Source organism: Loxodonta africana, chromosome 11 (assembly GCF_030014295.1).
Source record: "Loxodonta africana isolate mLoxAfr1 chromosome 11, mLoxAfr1.hap2, whole genome shotgun sequence".
Lineage (NCBI taxonomy): Eukaryota > Metazoa > Chordata > Mammalia > Proboscidea > Elephantidae > Loxodonta > Loxodonta africana.
The window spans coordinates 85397015-85417281 of NC_087352.1; the positions used below are offsets into that span (position 1 = coordinate 85397015).

A 20267-nucleotide genomic window follows, 5' to 3' on the forward strand; every position below is an offset into this window, starting at 1 on the left:
TCCATTTGATGTGTTATGACAGATGTATGTATCCTGCGTAACTACTCCTCCTATTGAGATACAGAACATTTTTTAGTACCCCAGAAAATTCCATTGAGCCACTTCCCAGACAGTGCCTTCCACCTCCGTTTCAGGCAACCACTGATCTGTTTCTGTCATTAGAAGTCAGTTTTGTCTGTTACAGAGTTCATGTTAAGTGAAATTATACAATACGTGCCTTTTGTGCTTTTGCCTTTTACTCACTATAATGTTGTATGCATCAGTAGTTCCTTTTTTAATTGATGAGTAGTATTCTAGCAAACGAATGAACGAAGTTTGTTTATCCCCCATCTGTGATAGACAATCTCTTTCTGCTCCTAGTTAATCAAATGTAGATTATCTGCAGCAAATAGCCAGAATTAGTTACCTGTCTCCTCTACCATCCACTATTCTATAGCTGCCCATCCGCTTGATACACATTTCTGAGCTGCCCCATAGGTCAGGGATGTGGAGTGGACAGAAGTAGGAACAGGGGCCCTGTGTTCTCAGGGTGGCTCTCCTCTTCACCTCAGTGCCTTCTAACCTGCTGGGGTCTGCATCTCTGTGCCCAGATAACTTGGGTTTAAAATAATACTGTCAAACTTCAGGTATTAGAACATTGCCTATAGTGGGATCCCATTTGTGTAGAATATATAAATAAAAATTGAAACTGAAAAAAAGCCCCTGACTTAACTTGAGTGGTGTAGAAATCAAGAATGAGACGTCATTTCACTCTGGAAAGAACTAATAATCATTAGCTTTCATAAGTAGATTGTTAGGTTTGCATAGTGTAGCCAGTAGCTGCTAAGAGGAAATTATTACAGATTGGAGACTGAGTTATATTTTATTATATTAATAATCTCTTTCTGTTCTTTTTAATATCACTTAAGTGGCACTAAATTATTTAGGAGACACTCATTGTACCAACTGTAAAACAGTGTGTGTAGATTGAACCTTCTCCAGCTGATCTATTTTATACCTTTTGAAACACGTAAATTATCGATCAAGGAAACTTTGTTTTTAGTAAATATCAGATAGATATGCTAAGGGAAGATCATTGTGATCCAGTGATGCTATGAAGAATGTTTCCTGTCTCTGGTAATAACCTCAGGAGCTATCACGATTATTACAGACCCAAAGTCAGCCAGTGAAACTAGTGCTTACTTCCTATGTCCGGCTAACTTTCAGCACAGGAAGGAAAAGAGAAAACAGCAGTCTTGAATTGCACATGGGCAGGAGTATTAAATATGTATCGAGTGAGAATAACTTTCTATTAATAAATTATGAGAGATGCATTTGGTCTGCATGTTTTCAGTGCCCCTAGATTGACTTTTCCTGCCTTCATCCTGTGTTCACAGAGTATGACTTAAAAAACTATCAAGCATGCCATTTCTCTTTCTGTGGCATTTTTAATTGCATAGTGTAGAGATTCTCCCTTTTCAAAAAAAGATTAAAAATGAATTATATTTTTATGTTGGGGCTCTCAAAGCAAAGAGAGTAGTACAGATTTTAAAGAGAATGTTGGCTGTCACTAAAGTGGTGTTGTGAATAATTCTTCTGTGGTTGAGCTGAACTTCATAAGCACTAAAACATTTGTAAGGTGAAAAATGTGCTTACCTGTGTCACTTTGGCACATTGAGCTACCCCTAAAATCCCCCCAGCAGGTTTTTTGAACTACCTGTAAAAAACCCATTGCCGTCGAGTCGATTCCGTCTCATAGCGACCCTATAGGACATAGTAGAACTGCCCCATAGGGCTTCCACAGAGCGGCTTGTAGATTCAAACTCTGACCTTTTGGTTAGCAGCCCAGTTCTTAATCACTGCACTGCCTGGGCTCCCATTAAACTACAGGAGGTCTAGTTTTGCATGAGCAAAAGGTTTAGTGATGGACTAGTTGAGAATAGGAGCACAGAGTAGGGAAGCTTCATAAGACTAACCATATTACTCTACCTACAACGATGTGATTCTAAAGCTAATAAGACCAAGGCTCTCAGAATAAATATGTTCTGTAGAGTCCCTGGGTGGTGCAGATGGTTAATGCGCTTGGCTGCTAACTGAAAGTTTTGGCATTCAAGTCCACCCGGGGATGCCTTGGAAGAAAGACCTGGAGATCTACTTTAAAAAAAAATCAGTCATTTTGAGACTAGAGGGACCCTGGAGGTCACGGTCCCCAGACCCCTTGTTAGCCCAAGACTGGAACCATTCCCGAAGCCAACTCCTCAGACGGGGATTGGACTGGAATATAAGAAAATGATGTTGGTGAGGAGTGAGCTTTTTGGCTCAAGTAGACACGTGAGACTATGTGGAGAACCCCTCTCTGGAGGTGAGATAAGAAGGAAAAGGAGTCAAGAGCTGGTTGAATAGACCCGGGGAATATAGGGTAGAGAGGAGGGATGTGCTGTCTCATTAGGGGGAGAACAGCTAGGAGTACATAGCAAGGTGTGTATATAAGTTTTTGTAGACTGACTTCATTTGTAAACTTTCACTTAAAGCACAATAAAAAAATATATATCAGTCATTGAAAATCCTGTGGAACGCAGTTCTACCCTGATACACATGGGACTGGCACGAGTTGGAATTGATTCAATAGCATCTAGTTTTGGATTGTTGCCATAACCAACCGAAGTTACTCATAGCGATCCTATAGGACAGAGTAGAACTGCTCCGTAGGATTTCCAAGGCTTTGATCTTTATGGAAGCAGACTGCCAATGTTTCTCTCACAGAACGGCTGGTGGGTTCCAACTGCTGACCTTTCAGTTAGCAGCTGAGTGCTTTACCACTGCACCACCAGGGCTCCTTAATCAAATTTACAATTATGATTTTTCTTGCTTGTTCTTCCCACTTCTTTAAGGGAAAGGTGTAAATAAAACTAACTTCAAAATGACATTGATAATAAATAAATGGATTTGCTTGATTTCCAAACTTCCAAATTCACAATAGTATGAGATGCAGCTTATGTCATGAAACCGTGATTTTATGTTTTGGTTTTAGGGATTGAAACATGTAGAATTTTAAGATTGCAAGAAGATCAATTTCTATAACTGGCTTTTACTTTATCTGTGTAAACTTGGACTTGCTAAGAAAATTTCTTTATTGGTCTGATTGTGTGGGGGCTGTGTATACTTATATTTCTGAGCTAAAATCAGTGTGTGATTTCCAAACATTAGGGCCATTTGTTTTTGTTTTTTTAACAAAAACCATTTTTAAAGTATATTTTCTTTTTTTATTGTACTTCAGATGAAGGTTTACAGAACAGACTAGCTACTCATTAAATTTTTTTTTTTTTTAATACATATTGTTTTGTGACATTGGTTACCAATCCCACTGTCAACACTCTCCCTTCTTGACCTAGGGTTCCCTATTACCAGCTTTCCCATCCCCTCCTGCCTTCTAGTCCTTGATCCTGGGCTGGTGTGCCTCTTTAGTCTCTTTTTGTTTTATGGGCCTATCTAATCTTTGGCTGAAAGGTGAACCTCACGAGTGACTTCATTACTGAGCTAAAAGGGTGTCTAGGGTCCATACTCTAGGGGTTTCTCTAGTCTCTGTCAGGCCAGTAAATCTGGTTTTTTTTGTGTGTGTGAGTTAGAATTTTGTTCTACATTTTTCTCCAGCCCTGTCCGGGACTCTCTATTGTGATCCCTGTCAGAGCAGTCAGTGGTAGCAGCTGGGCACCATCTAGTTGTGCTGGACTCAATCTGGTGGAGACTGTGGTAGTTGTGGTCCGTTAGGCCTTTGGACAAATCTTTCCCTTGTGTCTTTATTTTTCTTCATCCTCCCTTGCTCCCAAAGGGGTGAGACCAGTGGAGTATCTTAGATGCCACTCACAAGCTTTTAAGACCCCATATGCTACTCACCAAAGTAGAACGTAGAACATTTTCCTTATAAACTATGTTACGCCAGTTGAGCTAGATATTCCCCAAGACCACGGTCCCCACAGCCCACAGCCCTGCAGTTCAATCTCTCAGGGAGTTAGTAAATGAGTGGATGTGTCTGTGGGGCTTCCATGACCTTGCCTTGTACAAGTTGGGCTGGCTTTGCCAGTGTTGCATACTGTCTTATCCTTCACCAAAGTTACCCATTGCTGTCGAGTCAATTCTGACTCATAGTGACCCTATAGGACAGAGTAGAACTGCTCCATAGAGTTTCCAAGGAGGGCTTGATGGATTCAAACTGCTGACCTTTTGATTAACAGCCATAGCTCTTAACCACTACGCCACCAGGGTTTCCTCACCAAAGTTACCACTTATGTATTGTCTATTTAGTAGTTTTCCATCCTTACCCCTCCCCCCCATAACCATCAAAGATTGTTTCTTTTGCATGTAAACCTTTTCATGACTTTTTATAGTAGTGGTCTCACACAGTATTTGTCCTTTTGTGACTGACTTATTTCACTCAGCATAACGCCCTCCAGATTCATTCATGTTGTGAGATGCTTCATAGATTCATCATTCTTCTTTATCCTTGTGTAATACTCCATTGTGTGTATGTACATAGTTTGTTTATCCATTCAGCTGTTGATGGGCATCTAGGTTGTTTCCATCTTTTTGCTATTGTGAACAATGCTACGATGAACATGGGTGTGCATGTCTATTCATGTGAAAGCTCTTATTTCTCTAGGATGTATTCCTAGGAGTGGGATTTCTGGGTCATATGGTATTTCTTCCATGGCTCTTGATTGTGGATCCAAGTAAAATGAAATCCTTGACAACTTAAGTCTTTTCTCCATTTATCATGACGTTGCTCATTGGTCCACTTCTGAAGATTTTTGTTTTCTTTATGTTGAGGTGTAATCCATACTGAAGGCTGTGGTCTTTGATCTTCATTAGTAAGTGCTTCAAGTCCTCTTTACTTTCAGCAAGCAAGGTTGTGTCATCTGCATAACGCAGGTTGTTAATGAGTCTTCCTCCAATCCTAATGCCCCGTTCTTCTTCATATAGTCCAGCTTCTCGTATTATTTGCTCAGCATACAGATTAAATAGGTATGGTGAAAGAATACAACCCTGACACACACCTTTCCTGACTTTAAACCACTCAGTATCCACTTGTTCTGTCCGAACAACTGCTTCTTGGTCTACGTAAAGGTTCCTCATGAGCACAATTAAATGTTCTGGAATTCCCATTCTTCGCAGTGTTATCCACAGTTTGTTATGATCCACACAGTCGGATGCCTTTTGCATAGTCAGTAAAACACAGGTAGACATCCTTCTGGTATTCTCTGCTTTCAGCCAGGATACATGTGACATCAGCAATGATATCCCTGGTTCCACGTCCTCTTCTAAAACCAGCCTGAATTTCTGGCCGTTCCCTGTCAATATACTGCTGAAGCCGTTTCTGAATGATCTTCAGCAAAATTTTGCTTGCTTCTGATATTAATGACATTGTTCTATAATTTCCACATTCTGTTGGATCACCTTTTTTGTTAATAGGCATAAATATGGATCTCTTCCAGTCAGTTGGCCAGGAAGCTGTCTTCCATATTTCTTGGCATAAACAAGTGAGTACCTCCAGCGCTGCATCTGTATGTTGAAACATCTCAATTGATATTCCATCAATTACTTGGATCTGCAATCCACAACCATAGAAGCAGCAGTCAAGAAATCAAAAGTTGCATTGCATTGGGCAAATCTGCTGCAAAGGACCTCTTCAAAGCATTGAAGAGCAAAGATGTCACCCTGAAGACTAAGGTGTGCCTGACCCAAGCCATGGTATTTTTAATCACATCATATGCATGTGAAAGCTGGACAATGAATAGGGAAGACCGAAGAAGAGTTGACGCCTTTGAGTTGTGGTGCTGGCGAAGAATATTGAATATACCATGGACTGCCAAAAGAACGAACAAATCTGTCTTGGAAGAAGTGCAGCCAGAATGCTCCTTAGAGGCAAGGATGGCGAGACTGTGTCTTACATGCTTTGGACATGTTGTCAGGAGGGATGAGTCCCTGGAGAAGGACATCATGCTTGGCAGAGTACAGGGTCAGCAGAAAAGAGGAAGACCCTCAATGAGGTGGATTGACACAGTGGCTGCAACAATGAGCTCAAGCATAACAATGACTGTAAGGATGGCGCAGGACTGGGCAGTGTTTCGTTCTGTTGTGCATAGGGTCGCTACGAGTCGGAACCAACTCGACGCCACCTAACAACAACAACAACAATGGTATTTCTGTTTTTAGCTTTCCAAGGAAGTGCCATATCGTTTTCCAAAATGGTTGTATCACTTTGCATTCCCACCAGCAGTGCATAAGATTTCCAGTCTCCTCATAGCCTCTCCAACATTTGTTATTTTCTGTTTTTTTGATTCGTGCCATTAATGCTGCGGTGAGGTGGTGTGTCATTGTGGTTTTGATTTGCATTTCTCTAATGGCTAGTATTGCAAGCAGTTCCTCATGTATCTGTTAGCAGCTTGAATGTCTTCTTTGGTGGAGTGTCTATTCATTTTTCTTTGCCCATTTTTTTGGATTATTTGTCTTTTTGTTGCAGAGGTGTTGGATTTTCCTGTAAATTCTAGAGATTTGACCTTTGTCAGATTTGCCATAGCCAAAATTTTTTTCCCAGTCTGTAGGTTCTCTTTTTACTCTTTTGTTGAAGTCTTTTGATGGACATAAGTATTTAATTATAGGGGTGTGTGTGTGTGTGTGTGTGTATTTTTTTATTGAACTTTAGGTGAAAGTTTACAGCTCATGTTAATTTCTCATACAAAAATTTATACACATTTATGTGACCCTAGTTTCAATCCCTATAATGTGACAGCACACTACCCCTTTTCACCCCAAAATATGGAATGCGTCACAAATTTGCATGTCATTGTTGCGCAGGGGCCTTGTTAGTCTTCTCTGTATCGTTCCAATTTCAGTATATGTGCTGCCCAAGCAAGCGCTAAGGTATATTCGTAAGGAGTGCGTTTTATAGTTTCTGGATGAAGTTAACCAGGCCTACTGAAAGTGTTAATAAATGAGTTAGAGAAATGCAACTGTTCAGATATATATGGCATAGTGAGATATTAGTAGTAATTAATGAAATTGTGTGATCTCTGTACCGTAGATGTTGAATGTGTTTAGAATTTAGAGAGATTTATATCCATTCATCTGTATATGATTAACTAAAAGTTATATTAAGGAAAGCTTCTCTTGCCTTTTTTTCTCTCTAAGGAACATAAAAGTCTCTATTATTGTGTGTCAATTCATAAACTAAAAAGTTTTGATAGAAACATTAAAGCAATGACATTTCGTCTAATTTTATCTTTTTTTTTTTTTTTTCCAGAAAGCACAATCATGTCAACAGAGACTAGATAGGGAAATTTCCAGCTTTCTAAAAATGATTAAGGAGTGTGACATGGCTAAAGGTAAAAAAAACAAGCACAAGGACTACCAAAAAAAAAACAAAACTCTTTGACACAACCCATTGTCATAGATATCGACTATACATTTTAGATAATTTTTGGTTTTGAATTCAAAGTTGTATTTCACTAAACTATTTTGAAATTTTAAAAATGCTATTTAAATTTTCTGGAAACCCTGGTGGTGTCATGGTTAAGTGCTACAGCTGTTAACCAAGAGGTTGGCAGTTCAAATCTGCCAGGCATTCCTTGGAAACTCTATGGGCAGCTCTGTTCTGTCCTATAGGGTCACTGTGAGCTGGAATCAACTCAAGGGCGGTGAGTTTGGTTTGGTTTTGGTATTTAAATTTTCTTCTTACTAAGGAGACCTGCTTTATAGGTTACATATAGGTTTATTCTCTTAGGAAAAAGAAAAACAAACTTAAAATTAGCATACTAGGGTTGTAAATTCATTTTAGCTACTTAATGAGAATTCTGCTGATGAATCGCAGACAACTCGAGCTTTGGAGTCATACTGTTGTGGATTTAAATCCTTGTTCTGCCACTTACTAACTGTAACTTTGAGTAGTACATTTACCTTCTCTGAGCCTTGGTGTCCCCATCTTTAAAATGAAGGAATTGGTTTTTCCCTGCTCTTGACCTTTTATGATTTCATGAATGTATATGTGACCCTGTCTTTATAGTCTAATTGATCTACCTTTCAGCAGTAACTTTTGTGTTGTCATGCTCCATCAGGTATGAACTACCTAAAGTATAAATGGTCAAAGAATAAAACTTAAGTATTGAGAAAAAATTGTTTATTACTTTATATATTAAAAAATTATCGCATTTCTTAGACTTTAGGCTTAGTCATGATGTGAATATAAATGACTAAAATATCATTGAATTAGTTCTCTGTGAATTTATGATTAACTGTCCATTGTAATCATGAGCTGATTTCTCTGAGCGGACTCTTAGATTCACGTTATAAGTGCCCAGGGAATGTGAAGAAATGTTAGTATTAGCGTAAATTGAGCATCAGTATTCTGTATCTCCCCAGATGTACCTTAGACTTTTTTTTTTACTTCAGTTCGACATACACTTACTTATATCAGCAGTGATAGCTTTGGGAAGGACAACAGTTAATCATTTTCATTATTAATTGCAGGCTGGACTATTGTATTACTCTATTCATCCTCAGTGAACTAAAAAAAAAAAAAAAACGGCTTCATTAGCTATAACTCACATTAGATAAAAGTCATTCATTTAAGGTATACAATTCAGTGGTTTTTAGTATATTCACAGAATTGTGTGACCGTCACCATCCATGGACTTTTAAAACACCATCTTCACAAAGAACGCTCCAAAGTAAGAAGAGATACCAACAATGCTTAAAAGATGTTGAAAAGGCCCAGAGAAACATAAAGAGTAATTCATTTAACTTGGTTCAGAGCAAGAAATTGTATCAGAACTACACCTAAATTGTTTTTTTAAACCTTGAATCAAGTCCCTTGGTTCAGGTTATCTATATGACTCATAGTGATGGCATTTATGTCTATTAACAATGATTGAGCAGATTATTAATCCAATTTATAATCCAGGGACATTGTTTTTTCAAACTCTGTTACATATTATTCAACATATTTATGGGGTGAGGTTGGACGGATGGTCACCCATCAACTTAGTTTTCCAGGTGATATGTGTCCCATGCTCTTTCCAATATAAAACATAGCAATAATCTACAGATTGTATTATTTTATCTAGTATAATGGCAGATACGTATACCCCTTTATGTGCTTTGTTCTGTGCACTTTATTTATTCATTTATTTCTTAAACCAGCCTTACACAGTACCTACAATTTGCATGTCTGTGTTACAGATAAGTTGAGTCACAGAGAGCTTAGGTAACTTGCCAGAGGTCACACAGCTAGTAAATACCAGAGTCAGGGTTTGACTGCAGGCTAACTGGCTCCAGAGTCTGCTCTTCACCTATAAAACCAGACCCATTGCTGTCGAGTCGGTTCCAATTCATAGCAACTCTATAGGACAGAGTAGAACTGCCCCACAGGGTTCCAAGGGGTGGCTGGTGAATTTGAACTGCTGACCTTTTGTTAGCTGCTGAGCTCTTAACCACTGCGCCATCAGGCTCCTTAAAGAATGTGGAATAAATCAGGAATTCTGTATTTACCTCTGAACGTTTTTTCTGTGAACTGGGAAAGTTTACAGATTTATAACTACATCTACAGTGAAAAGTAAAAATTTTTGAGGAAAATCACATTAGCTTGGCTGCTGTTATTTGGGTGTTGTTCAAATCGATGAGTTTAGCAATCATTCCTCATTGTCTCCCCTTCAGAAGTTCAGGAGTAGAGTGGGATTGATGTAAAGCAGAAGTTTCCAACTCACAGCAAAAAATTTTTTTTCTATCAATTTTTTCTTCTGTTTCCTCGTCCTGATGTTGTTTCTGGCGTTCCTCATCTCAAAGAATGCATCACCAATTTACCCATATTGACAGGCCCAAACTTTGGACTCACCTTAACTCCTCTGTATCCCTTACCCATTGTGTTGGTCAGTTCTGTCTTTCACGTCTCTCTCCACTTTGTTCACTCCTCTGTATCCCTCTTACAATACCCTAAAGCAGGGCATGGCCATCCTTCCCGTAGATGCAGCAAGAACAACTTGACTGGTCACGCGCCTTCAGTTTCGTATTCCTCCAATTCCCAAGATTCTTGAATCTTTTTTATAACCTTACCTACCAGAAGCATTTACTGCCTTTTCACTGCCCTGAGGGTAGAATCTAGACTCCACCTTGATTTACCAGATGCTTCCTGATCTGTGTCTGCTCCCTTCAGGGGTGTCATTTCTTACAGCTTTCTTCCTTTTACTTTTATCTTCACCACTAAACTTGTACCTCAGGGTCTTGGCAGATGTTGTTCCCATAGTGTTAAATACTTTTTCTCATCATTTACATGTATCTTCTTAGAACTTTCACTTGACTTCATTAAGATCAGCCTACTTGTTCTTACTTTGTGTTTCCAAATCTCCCTGCAGGCTCCTTATCTTAGCACTAATCAACCTTAAATGTACAGCTTTCTGTTTCCATTCCCCCGCTCTGGGCAGGCCCGACCCCCTCAGGCCTTAGAAGCGGCTGGTAAGAGTAAGCAAAAGCGCAGGTCACACTAGGTGCGCCTATCGAGGCTCACTTACACCAGGACTGGAGAGGGGTGTCTACCCATCATCCAAACTTTCTTTCAGGCAGCAATGCAGAGAAGTTTAATAGGTGAGACAATGTGGTTATGAAACTAAGTGCATTATTACCCGTATTTCCTTCAGCCAAAGTCAGTTGGGGAAGACAGGCAAGCATCATCTTGGAAGCTTTCTCAAGCAGGAAGGCTTGAGTTAACTCTTTAATACATCATCAAGTGATTTGTCTCTTTGCCTTCTTTTGGCACAGATTCTGCCAACACTCCTCAGACCTTCCTGCAGGGTGGAGCTCTCCAGATCACTTGTTACTGTATCCTAATGACTGTGTATTTCATTGACCCTGTTTTTTTTTCCATAAGGTCATTGTCATAAGTGAGTAGTCCACTTCATCAACCCTATTTTTTCATAACGTCATTCTCATAAGTGAGGAATCCATTTCCAGGACAATCCAATCAGGAATTATATAAATCCAGTTATAACTGTTGCTGAGTTTGATTAAAATTTTTCCTTATTGCCTCTCTTCACTCTTATTCATAAAAGAGTGCAAAACACATTGCACAATTCTGGCTTCTTCTCTGTTTTATTTGTCTCCATAAGGCCTCCTTGACTGGTATTCTTCTAAATTTTCTAACATCATTCATTTTATTTTTTCCAACAAGTCTTGTTTTCCCTATTCCTAGTTAAAGGCTCCACCTCTGAAGTCCCTTTGATCAGTGCTATCCATTCAACAGTAATGTTTATTTTCTGTTTTAATAGTAGATGCAGATCCTCTCATTGATCATAATTCTAAAACTATCTTTGTCTCAGGATTAGTGTTTTCTATACATAATATAGATATTTTAGATATGCTTGTTTTATTGGGCATTATATTTAGCAGTAAAATATTACTGATCCTTGCAGTTTCATTCCTAGGAATACACCCAAAAGACATCAAAGCAGAGACTCAAACAGAAACTTGTACACCAGTGTTCATTGTAGCACAAGAGCCAAAAGGTAGAAATAGCCCAAATGCCTATCAACAAATGACTAGATAAACCATGGTACATACATACAGTGAAATATTACTCAACCCTAAAGAGGAATGAAGTCCAAATACATGTTACAGCATGGATGAACCTTGAAAACATTATGCTGAGTGAATTAAGTCAGTCACAAGAGGAAAACCATTGTATGATCCAACTTATATGAAATATCTTGAATAGGAAAGCATACAGAGACCAAAGTTTATTAGTGGGTACCAAGGGCAGGCAAGCAAGGGGAAAAGGAGGACCCAATGTTTAGGAAACGCTGAGCTTTTGTTAAGGGTGATGGAAAAAATTAGGAACAAATAAGGGTGATGAACTTGATGAACATAATGTCACTGAATTGTACGTGTGAAGATTGTCGAAGAGGCAAATGTTCTGTTACATATATATTAACAAAAAAAATTGTTGGTTCCTCAAGATCCAACTGAAGTCCCACCTCTTTCTTCAAATTTCCCTTGATTACTCAAGCCCATAATGAAAGCTTCCTTTTCTGAATATTTGACTTTTTTTTTTTTTAATGTATGCACAACTTGTTTTCTATTTATGTTTTCTAACAACCCTGGTGTTATCTTTTATTCTCATTGAATTCATGCATTAACTTTGTTAATACCTGTTACTTTGTCCGGTAAATTTTATATCTTCCACTACAACTAATGTAAATATATACATCAATTGTAGTGGAAGTTTTTAGAGGAGTAGTTGGTTTTTATGTGCATATGTCTTTTTCTCCATTTTAAGGACAGAGTACTAATTCTTTTGAGGCATTAATTGCAATTTCATATAAAAATCAGTTTTTTAAATGCCTTCTTATCTGATGTAGGTTAAATGATATGTCTTTCATGTACATAGGCATATAGTCAGTGACATCTTTTTCTCACCACAAAAGAGAAATTATCTCATTTTGATATTTTCTTGTATTTCCTACAATATTTAACTTTGTCACTAGATATCTTAGTTATTAGATTATGTATTCTCTCTACTGTTTGTTTTTAATTTTCTTAAAAAACAAAGCTAGCACCATTATCAGAAGGGTAAGAGTAAGGAAATGAAATGCTATTATACTTTTTTTTTTTAATTTTAAAGATCCTCTGCCAAATGATAGAAATATTTTGCGTAGTGAAGAGTTGAAAACAGGCAAAATATAGTTACTTGTACCTCAAATAAAAAACAGTATAGTTAAAGATTATCTATTTCTTAAAAACCAAAGACACAAGGGAAAGATTAGTCCAAAGAACTAATGGACCACAACTACCACAGCCTCCACCAGACTGAGTCCAGCAAAACTAAATGGTGCCTGGCTACCACCACTGACTTTTCTGACAGGGAGCACAGTAGAGGGTCCCCAACAGAGCTGAAGAAAAATGTAGAACAGAATTTTAACTCAGAAAAAAAAAAAAAGGCCAGACTTACTGGTCTGACAGAGACTGGAGAAAACCCAAGAGTATGGCCCTGGGACACCATTTTAACTCCTGAGGTTCACCCTTCAGTCAAAGATTAGACAGGCCCATACAACAAAATGAAACTAAATGGGCACAGCAGCCCAGAGGCAAAGACAAGGCAGGAGGAGACAGGAAAGCTGGAAATGGGAAACCCAAAGTCGAGAAGGGGAGAGTGTTGACATGTCATGGGATTGGCATCCAGTGTCACAAAACAATATGTATAATAATTAATGAGAAACTAGTTTGCTCTGTAAACCTTTCATCTAAAGTACAATTAAAAAAAAAAAAAAGAGGAAAAAAAAAGATTATTTCTTAAGCCCTAATCAACCAACCTGTAGTAATATAAATGAAAATGTTTGCAACTTATCATGTTTTTAAAACTTAAACATAGTAATTCTTATGATTATAAAATAATGCATCTAAAACCATTTGAACTTTCTATGCAAACTGTGAAAGTAAAATATTTTGTTAGTGTCTTTATTCTTTTATAAAGATTTGAGTGTTTTTTAATACAAAGCTCAGTGCACTGTGTTCAGGGAATTAAACAGGTTTAGCATTCCCAGAGGGTAGCAGAGATGTAACACACACACAATACCGCACTTCCCCTATTACAAGCGTATGTGACTGCTGTTGGAGTCGAGAGAGTTCCCATCACACAGTGATATTTAGAGAGCCCTTCATGGAGAGGTTGGCATTTGTACAGGGCCTTGAGAGAAAGAAAAATTTTTAGTTAAGTAGGGAAAGTTTCAAATCTGAATAATTATTATTTCCAGTAATTAGGGAAGAGGGAACAACTTGAACAAAAGCCTAGAGGCAGTGAAGTAGAAGGATATTTCTAGGCTAACAGATATTTCCAGGAAAAGTCTGGCTGTAGCTGATTCAGTTTATGGAGTCTTAAATGTTAGGCTAGGGAGCGTAGGCTTTGTTCTCCATTAGGAGGACAATGAAGGTAGTCTGTATTAGAGTTTAGTTTGTTAGTGTAGCAAGAAACAAGTACTTCCCCACTAGTTTTAAAACTTACCCAATTAAAAACTCTACAGTGTAATCCTGAAAAACGACAGATGGTGAGCTTTTTATACCTGTCTCTAAAGTTTTTTTTTAAGCTTTTCACATATGATCTTCTAGCAGCTTTTATAAGTTAAAAACAATTTTTAGTAAACTAAAAATAACTTTTTTCCTGAAAACGAAGAGTATCAGATTCTTACAGTAGGCAAAATAAAGTAACATACTGACCTTTCTGTTTATTCAGTCCGTCTTAGTATCTAAATATTAAATGGTTAAGACATGTTTGCAGTTATTCCCAGATGGCAACTTTTCTAGAAACTGCACCATTTTATTTTTTATATAATGTTATAAAACACCATCATATAAGAAGCATACCAATGTGAACCGAATGGTCTGTGATGCACTGCACTAGTATATTTGCCAAGATTCATCAGTTCCTACTTTGTGCCACTGAACGAGCTAATATTTATTTGAAAATCATGTTTTAATGCTGGATTATCAGAGAAATTAGATAACTTTGGCTTTATTATTCTGTCAACAGTGGATTCACACACACAAAAAAAATATGTCTTTCTACATATCATTTAGAATCTTTTGGAAGTTTGCAGAATCAGTTTTCGTTAAAACTTATAAGCATTCCTAAAAATTTGTTTTTGACGTTGAATGTTTATATTAATCCACAAGTATCTAACATATGAAATAATCTAAAACATAGAATTGTAGATGATTAAGCACGTGATGATATTTAATAAAAGAAATACATCCATGAATGATTATATTCCTATCTTCTTATCATTTGTGCCATGAAAGTGAAAAATTACTAGATTACCCCCAAAATTTATAGAAGGCAGTGCCTATATCTGTTTTTTCTTGTACACTCTTCACAGTACATGGTTCACAGCTCTTTGTGAGACATCTGCTGAGATACTGTTTAAGTCACATGGCATCTAGCATATGGTATTTGTTGTGGATTGAATTGTATCCCCAAAAACTATGTGTTCTAAATTCTGATCTCTATACCTGTGGTTACAGTCTTATTTGGGAATGGGTTTTCCTCGGTATGTTCATAAGACAAGATTAATGTAGAGTGTGTCTTGAGTCAATTTCTTAGAAAATATAAAAGCAGATTAAGGAAGCAGAGATGGGGGAGAGAGATGCCAAGCCACAAGAAGATCGCCCAGGAGCAGAAGCTCAAAGAGACAAGGACCTTCCTCCAGAGCCGACAGAGACAGAAAGCCTACCCCTAGAGCCAGCACCCTGAATTCAGACTTCTAGCCTCCTAAATTGTGAGATAATAAATTTCTGTTTGTTAAAGCCACCCACTTGTGGTATTTCTGTTACAGCGGTACTAGGTAACTAAGACAGTACTCTTCTTTTGCTGTTTAGCAATTAAATACAGAATAAATCTTCACAATGTGTATCAAAGATTCAAACTGCAGAATAAAGTATGTAAAGTCAGATTTATTTTAGAATTAATAATTTTCAATTGGGTTTTATTAAGGATAGCTAACAATAGGAAACTGTTCTATAAGATGAAAAAAATGATAAAATATGACTTGGTCCTAATACCCAGTTATTGAGGAATGGTGGTTCATACCTTTTTTCATTCACTCTCACCATTTCCTTTTGTTGCCTACCTTTGCCTTATGAAATTTGAGAAATGACTTTTCAAAGAAAAGGACTTTGCTTAAATAAATCACATTCATATAGAACATATGGAAAAGAGAAAAAGAAGAAAAATATTCATAGATTTATTGCCCAGAAATGACTATGTATAATTTGATGTATGTTCTTCGTAGATTTGTTCTGATAGCTTGTGTGATGTTGAGTGACATAATCTTACACTTTAATTTCCTCTCATACTATCGTTTCATTTCCCATTTGAAAATTTTTCTGTCTTGATGGACCCAGCATTTTATGGGCTCATGTTTGCAATTTGCTGGTGTGTGGATTTGCTTGATACCTTTTGTTTATTGATCTCGTTTACTATGTTTTAAGAACATTAAGTAAGTCAGTGATTATTTGATATACAGAGGATGGTATAGGTTTAATTATTTGTCTTTCTCCTTTTAGGTTTTTTTTTTAATGAAAATTTTCTTAAATGTTACAATTTTTATTTGATAAAAGAGACAAATTTAAAGGATCCTAATGTGTAATTGATAAAAAAAGTCAGAATCTATTTCAACTAATTATGTATCTCTTACACTGCTCTGGGCAGGATATGACATTTTGCTTGTTTTTTAAGTAATAATGTGTGTATTTTCCTCTTTCTAGCATTATTTTTTTTAATTTAAAATTTTTTACACTGTGAATTTCCCATGTCCATTTGGGTAGGTTTCCTTTCTCTTCCTGCCTTCTAGTCTTTGCTTTCTGGGAGGTGTCGTGAAAGTGTCTAGGAATGACTGCCTTGGTCAGGTTGCGCTGACTTCCCCTACATTGTGTGTTATCTTTCCCTTCACCAAAGTTAACACTTGCCTACTATCTAGTTAGTGATTTCCCCTCCCCATGCACCTCCTCCCTTGTTACCATCACAGACTGTTTTTTTCTGTGTCAGCCTTTTCTTTGATTTTTATAAAAGCGATCTCCTACAGTATTTGTCCTTTTGTGATTGACTTATTTCACTAACCATAATGCCTTTGAGATACATCCATGTTGTGAGATATTTTGTTGCTTCATCATTGTTCTTTATCATTGCTTAGTATTTCATTGTGTGTATGTACCATCATTTGTTTATCCATTCATCTGTTGAAGAGCACTTAGGTTGTTTTCATATTTTTGCTATTGTGAGTAATGTTGCAGTAAACATGAGTGTACATATGTCTGTTCCTGTGATGGCTCTTATTTCTCCAGGATATATTCCCAGGAGTGGGATTACTGGATCGTATAGTATTTCTGTTTCTTTTTAAGAAAGTACAATTCTGTTTTCCATAGTGGTTGTACCATTTTACAGTCCTTACAGCAGTGCATAAGAGTTTCATTCTCCCCACAACCTCTTCAACATTTCTTTTCTTTTTTTTTTTTAATGGAAAAATGGGTTAAGATTTTCTTTAGGGAAACAGGTGTCTTGATCACCTAGTGCTGCTATAACAGAAATACCACAAGTGGATGGCTTCAACAAAGAAAAATTTATTCTATCACAGTCCAGTAGTCTATAAGTCCAAATTCAGGGTATCAGCTCCAGGGGAAGGCTTTCTGTCTCTGTTGGCTCTGGAGGAAGGTCTTTGTTATCAATCTTCCCTTGGTCTAAGAGCTTCTCCCTGTAGGAACTTCAGGTCCAAAGGATGTGCTCTGCTCCTATCACTTCATTGGCTTCTTGGCCAACAAATGCCTGGAGGCATCTCATGCCACCAGCGAACTTCAGCCTGAAGACACTCGGCTCTCTTTGTCCATGGGTTGGCAAGCTTACCTCCACTGATAAGTGCCCAGAGGCACCCCATTCCACCAGGAAGCCTCCTGGACATGGACGCTCAGCTCTCTCACTCTGTGGGTCTGCTCCAGTACTGTCTGGCACTGGTCTCTTGGTTGTGCTGCTGCCAGTCCTCTGCTGTTGCTGGTCCTCTGCTGTTGCCGGTCCTTTGCTGCTGTTTCTCACCATCTGTGCCATCTCCGGTGTTAACAGTTCACTTAAGTTCCTTCCAAGTCTTCCATCCATTCACAGTTTCAAAACTGCTTCCACATTGTAGGTATCTGTTAGAGCAGCATCGTGCTCCTGGTACGAAATTCTGTCTTGGTCATGTAGTGCTGCTATAACAGAAATACTACAAATAGATGGCTTCAACAAAGAAAAATTTATTCTATCACAGTCCAGTAGGCTACAAGTCCAAATTCAGGACATCAGCTCCAGGGGAAGGCTTTTATCTCTCTTGGCTCTGGAGGAAGGTCTTTGTTATCAATCTTCCCTTGGTCTAGGATCTTCTCTGTGTAGAAACCTCAGGTCCAAAGGATGTGCTCTGCTCCTATCACTGCTTTCTTGGTGATATGAGTCCTTGTCTCTCTGCTGATCTCTCTCTTTTATATCTCAAAAGAGATTGGCTTAGGACACAATCCAATCTTATAGATCTCATCAACATAACTGCCACTAATCCTTCTCATTAACACTATAGTGATAGGAATTTACAACACACAGGAAGATCACAGAATGGTGGACAGTCACACAATACTGGGAATCATGGTCTAGCCAAATTGACGGATACTTTGCGGGGACACAATTCAATCCATGACAGCAGGGGAGATACTGATACTCCCGTTTTTGTTTTTGCTTTCAACACATACAAAAGGTACAGGATCTCTGAAGAGATACTCTTTTGAGGAGAAAAAGACCTGTTTATGCTAAACAGTTGTCTGAATAAGAACTAGAGGAGGCTGAGTTAATGCTGCCTTCAGAAATATTAGACATCTTGTCAGCTGTAAAGGATTTTTGTCTCTTTTCACCACTTTGCTTTTGAATAAAATTATTTAGTGTAGAATTCCATGAAAGCAAATGTTAGTGTTTTATAAGTAGTGCTATCAATCTTACTTGTTAGGTACTTAAATATTATGGTACTACTTATTGCTGTAAACCTTTTTTAGTCTTGGCTCTCCTCCTTGTAGGGTATCTAGGTATCCAGGACAGGATCCTTTGCACCACCTTATATGCCATGCACACAGTGGGTGCTTAATAATGATGCTCAATGAACACGTTACATGGTTTACTTAAAACAACTGGGAAGAAGCATGAAGTTGGTAGATATAAAAAATATTTTCGTGGTCTTAGTTCGTTTTAAGATTACTTAAAATCCCACTCATTTTATTTATTTATCTTGTATGTATAGAAATGCTTCCATCATTTCTTCAGAAAGTTGAAGTTGTCTCTGAAGCATCCAGAGAAACTTGTGTAGCTTTGAGTGATTGCCTTAATCTCTTCACTAAACAAGAAGGGGTAAGTAGTTTGAATTGAATTTTTTTTTAATCATCATGTAGGTGTCATAAACTTGATCATCCAATAAATCACTGCTTTGAAATTGGCCAAAAGTAGGAGAAAATGGTATTAACAAGGAAAATAAAAGCTTTGGTTTTCACCAAAATTTAGAACTTAATTGACTTTTGATTTGAAACCCTGGTGGTGTACTGGTTAAGAGCTACAGCTGCTAACCAAAAGGTTGGCAGTTCGAATCCACCAGCTGCTCCTTGGAAACCATATGGGGTAGTTCTACTCTGTCATATAGGGTTGATATGAGTCGGAATCGACTCGACGGCAGTGGGTTTTTTTTTTGTTTTTTTGCTTTTGATTAGCCAGGGTAATTCTACAGTAACTTCTCTTTGTATCATTTGAATTTACTTAAAATGTAGTGGTATTTAACAGGTATGTATAAAAGTTGATCTACTCAGGGTTGTGACAGTGTAATAAAAATGGGTGAAAATATTCTAGAAATAGAAAATCTTTATACGAAAAAGATACAATACTAATATTTGGAAAAGAGAGTACTATCATACTTCCTGTGTAAACAGAGCTCAGTAGACACCTTATATATTTTTTGTGTTCCTTTTCTTTTGTACTCTCCCTTTCAAATACTTGCCATTTGCTTTTCCCGAAATATGAGTAAGAATGTTGTACTTTTCCGTTAGTAATTCCTCGTCTAAGGGCTAAAAAGTTGTAAAGATGTGTTTTGATTGCCTGAGCTTAGATTTATCCTTTTTTTTCCCCCTTATGATTTTAATGCAAGACAAGTGAGAATAAGCTCTCTTCTTCCATTTTGTTCATTTCTACATCTATGTTTAAACATCAACTTATTTTTTTGATTATTGTTGTTGTTGTCAGTTGCTGTTGAGTCATTTCCGACTCCTGTTTACCCCGTATGTGCAGAGTAGAACCAGTCCATAGAGTTTTCAAGGCTCTGACCTTGGGAAGCAGATCTCCAGGCCTGTCTTCCAGGGTGCCTCCGTGTGTGTTCAAACCACCGGTCTTTCAGTTAGTAGCCAAGTGCTTAACTGTTTGTACCACCCAGGGACTCCTGTTTTTTAGATTAAATTAAGATACCAAATTTCTTACTCTTATTACAGTTTATTTGTACATTTTGGCTAGACATTAGGTTTTAGTAAAATGGGATAGATGAAAATATCTTTAAATGTATTTCGCTTATATGAAAGAGCTGAAATTATATTTTTCCCATAATCAGAACAGAAGTCTTTGGAATTAATATAAATATTTTAAAATACTACGTTTTTTATATTGTACCACAAATTCCACATTAGTTTATTTGGAGAATGTGAAAAAAATATGTAAATAA

At 37.5% G+C, this 20267-nt stretch overlaps 1 protein-coding gene and 1 non-coding gene across 6 annotated transcripts in view; one reads left to right on the forward strand and one right to left on the reverse strand.

Moving 5' to 3' along the window:
- Positions 1-20267, forward strand: part of OSBPL1A (oxysterol binding protein like 1A) — a 238929-nt gene that overhangs the window by 89749 nt on the left and 128913 nt on the right. For 4 of the 5 annotated variants that reach the window (XM_064294638.1, XM_003406354.4, XM_023543923.2 and 1 more), the window contains 2 exons: positions 7277-7358; positions 18813-18919. In XM_064294638.1, the coding sequence (XP_064150708.1) occupies positions 7277-7358; positions 18813-18919 (189 nt within the window). Of the gene's footprint in view, positions 1-7276; positions 7359-18812; positions 18920-20267 lie in introns of those variants that run through there. The other variant, XM_064294639.1, reaches the window with a different exon arrangement.
- LOC111749662 (U6 spliceosomal RNA) lies at positions 6787-6893 on the reverse strand. Its single transcript, XR_002784862.1, has one exon. It is a non-coding gene; the product is annotated as a U6 spliceosomal RNA (small nuclear RNA).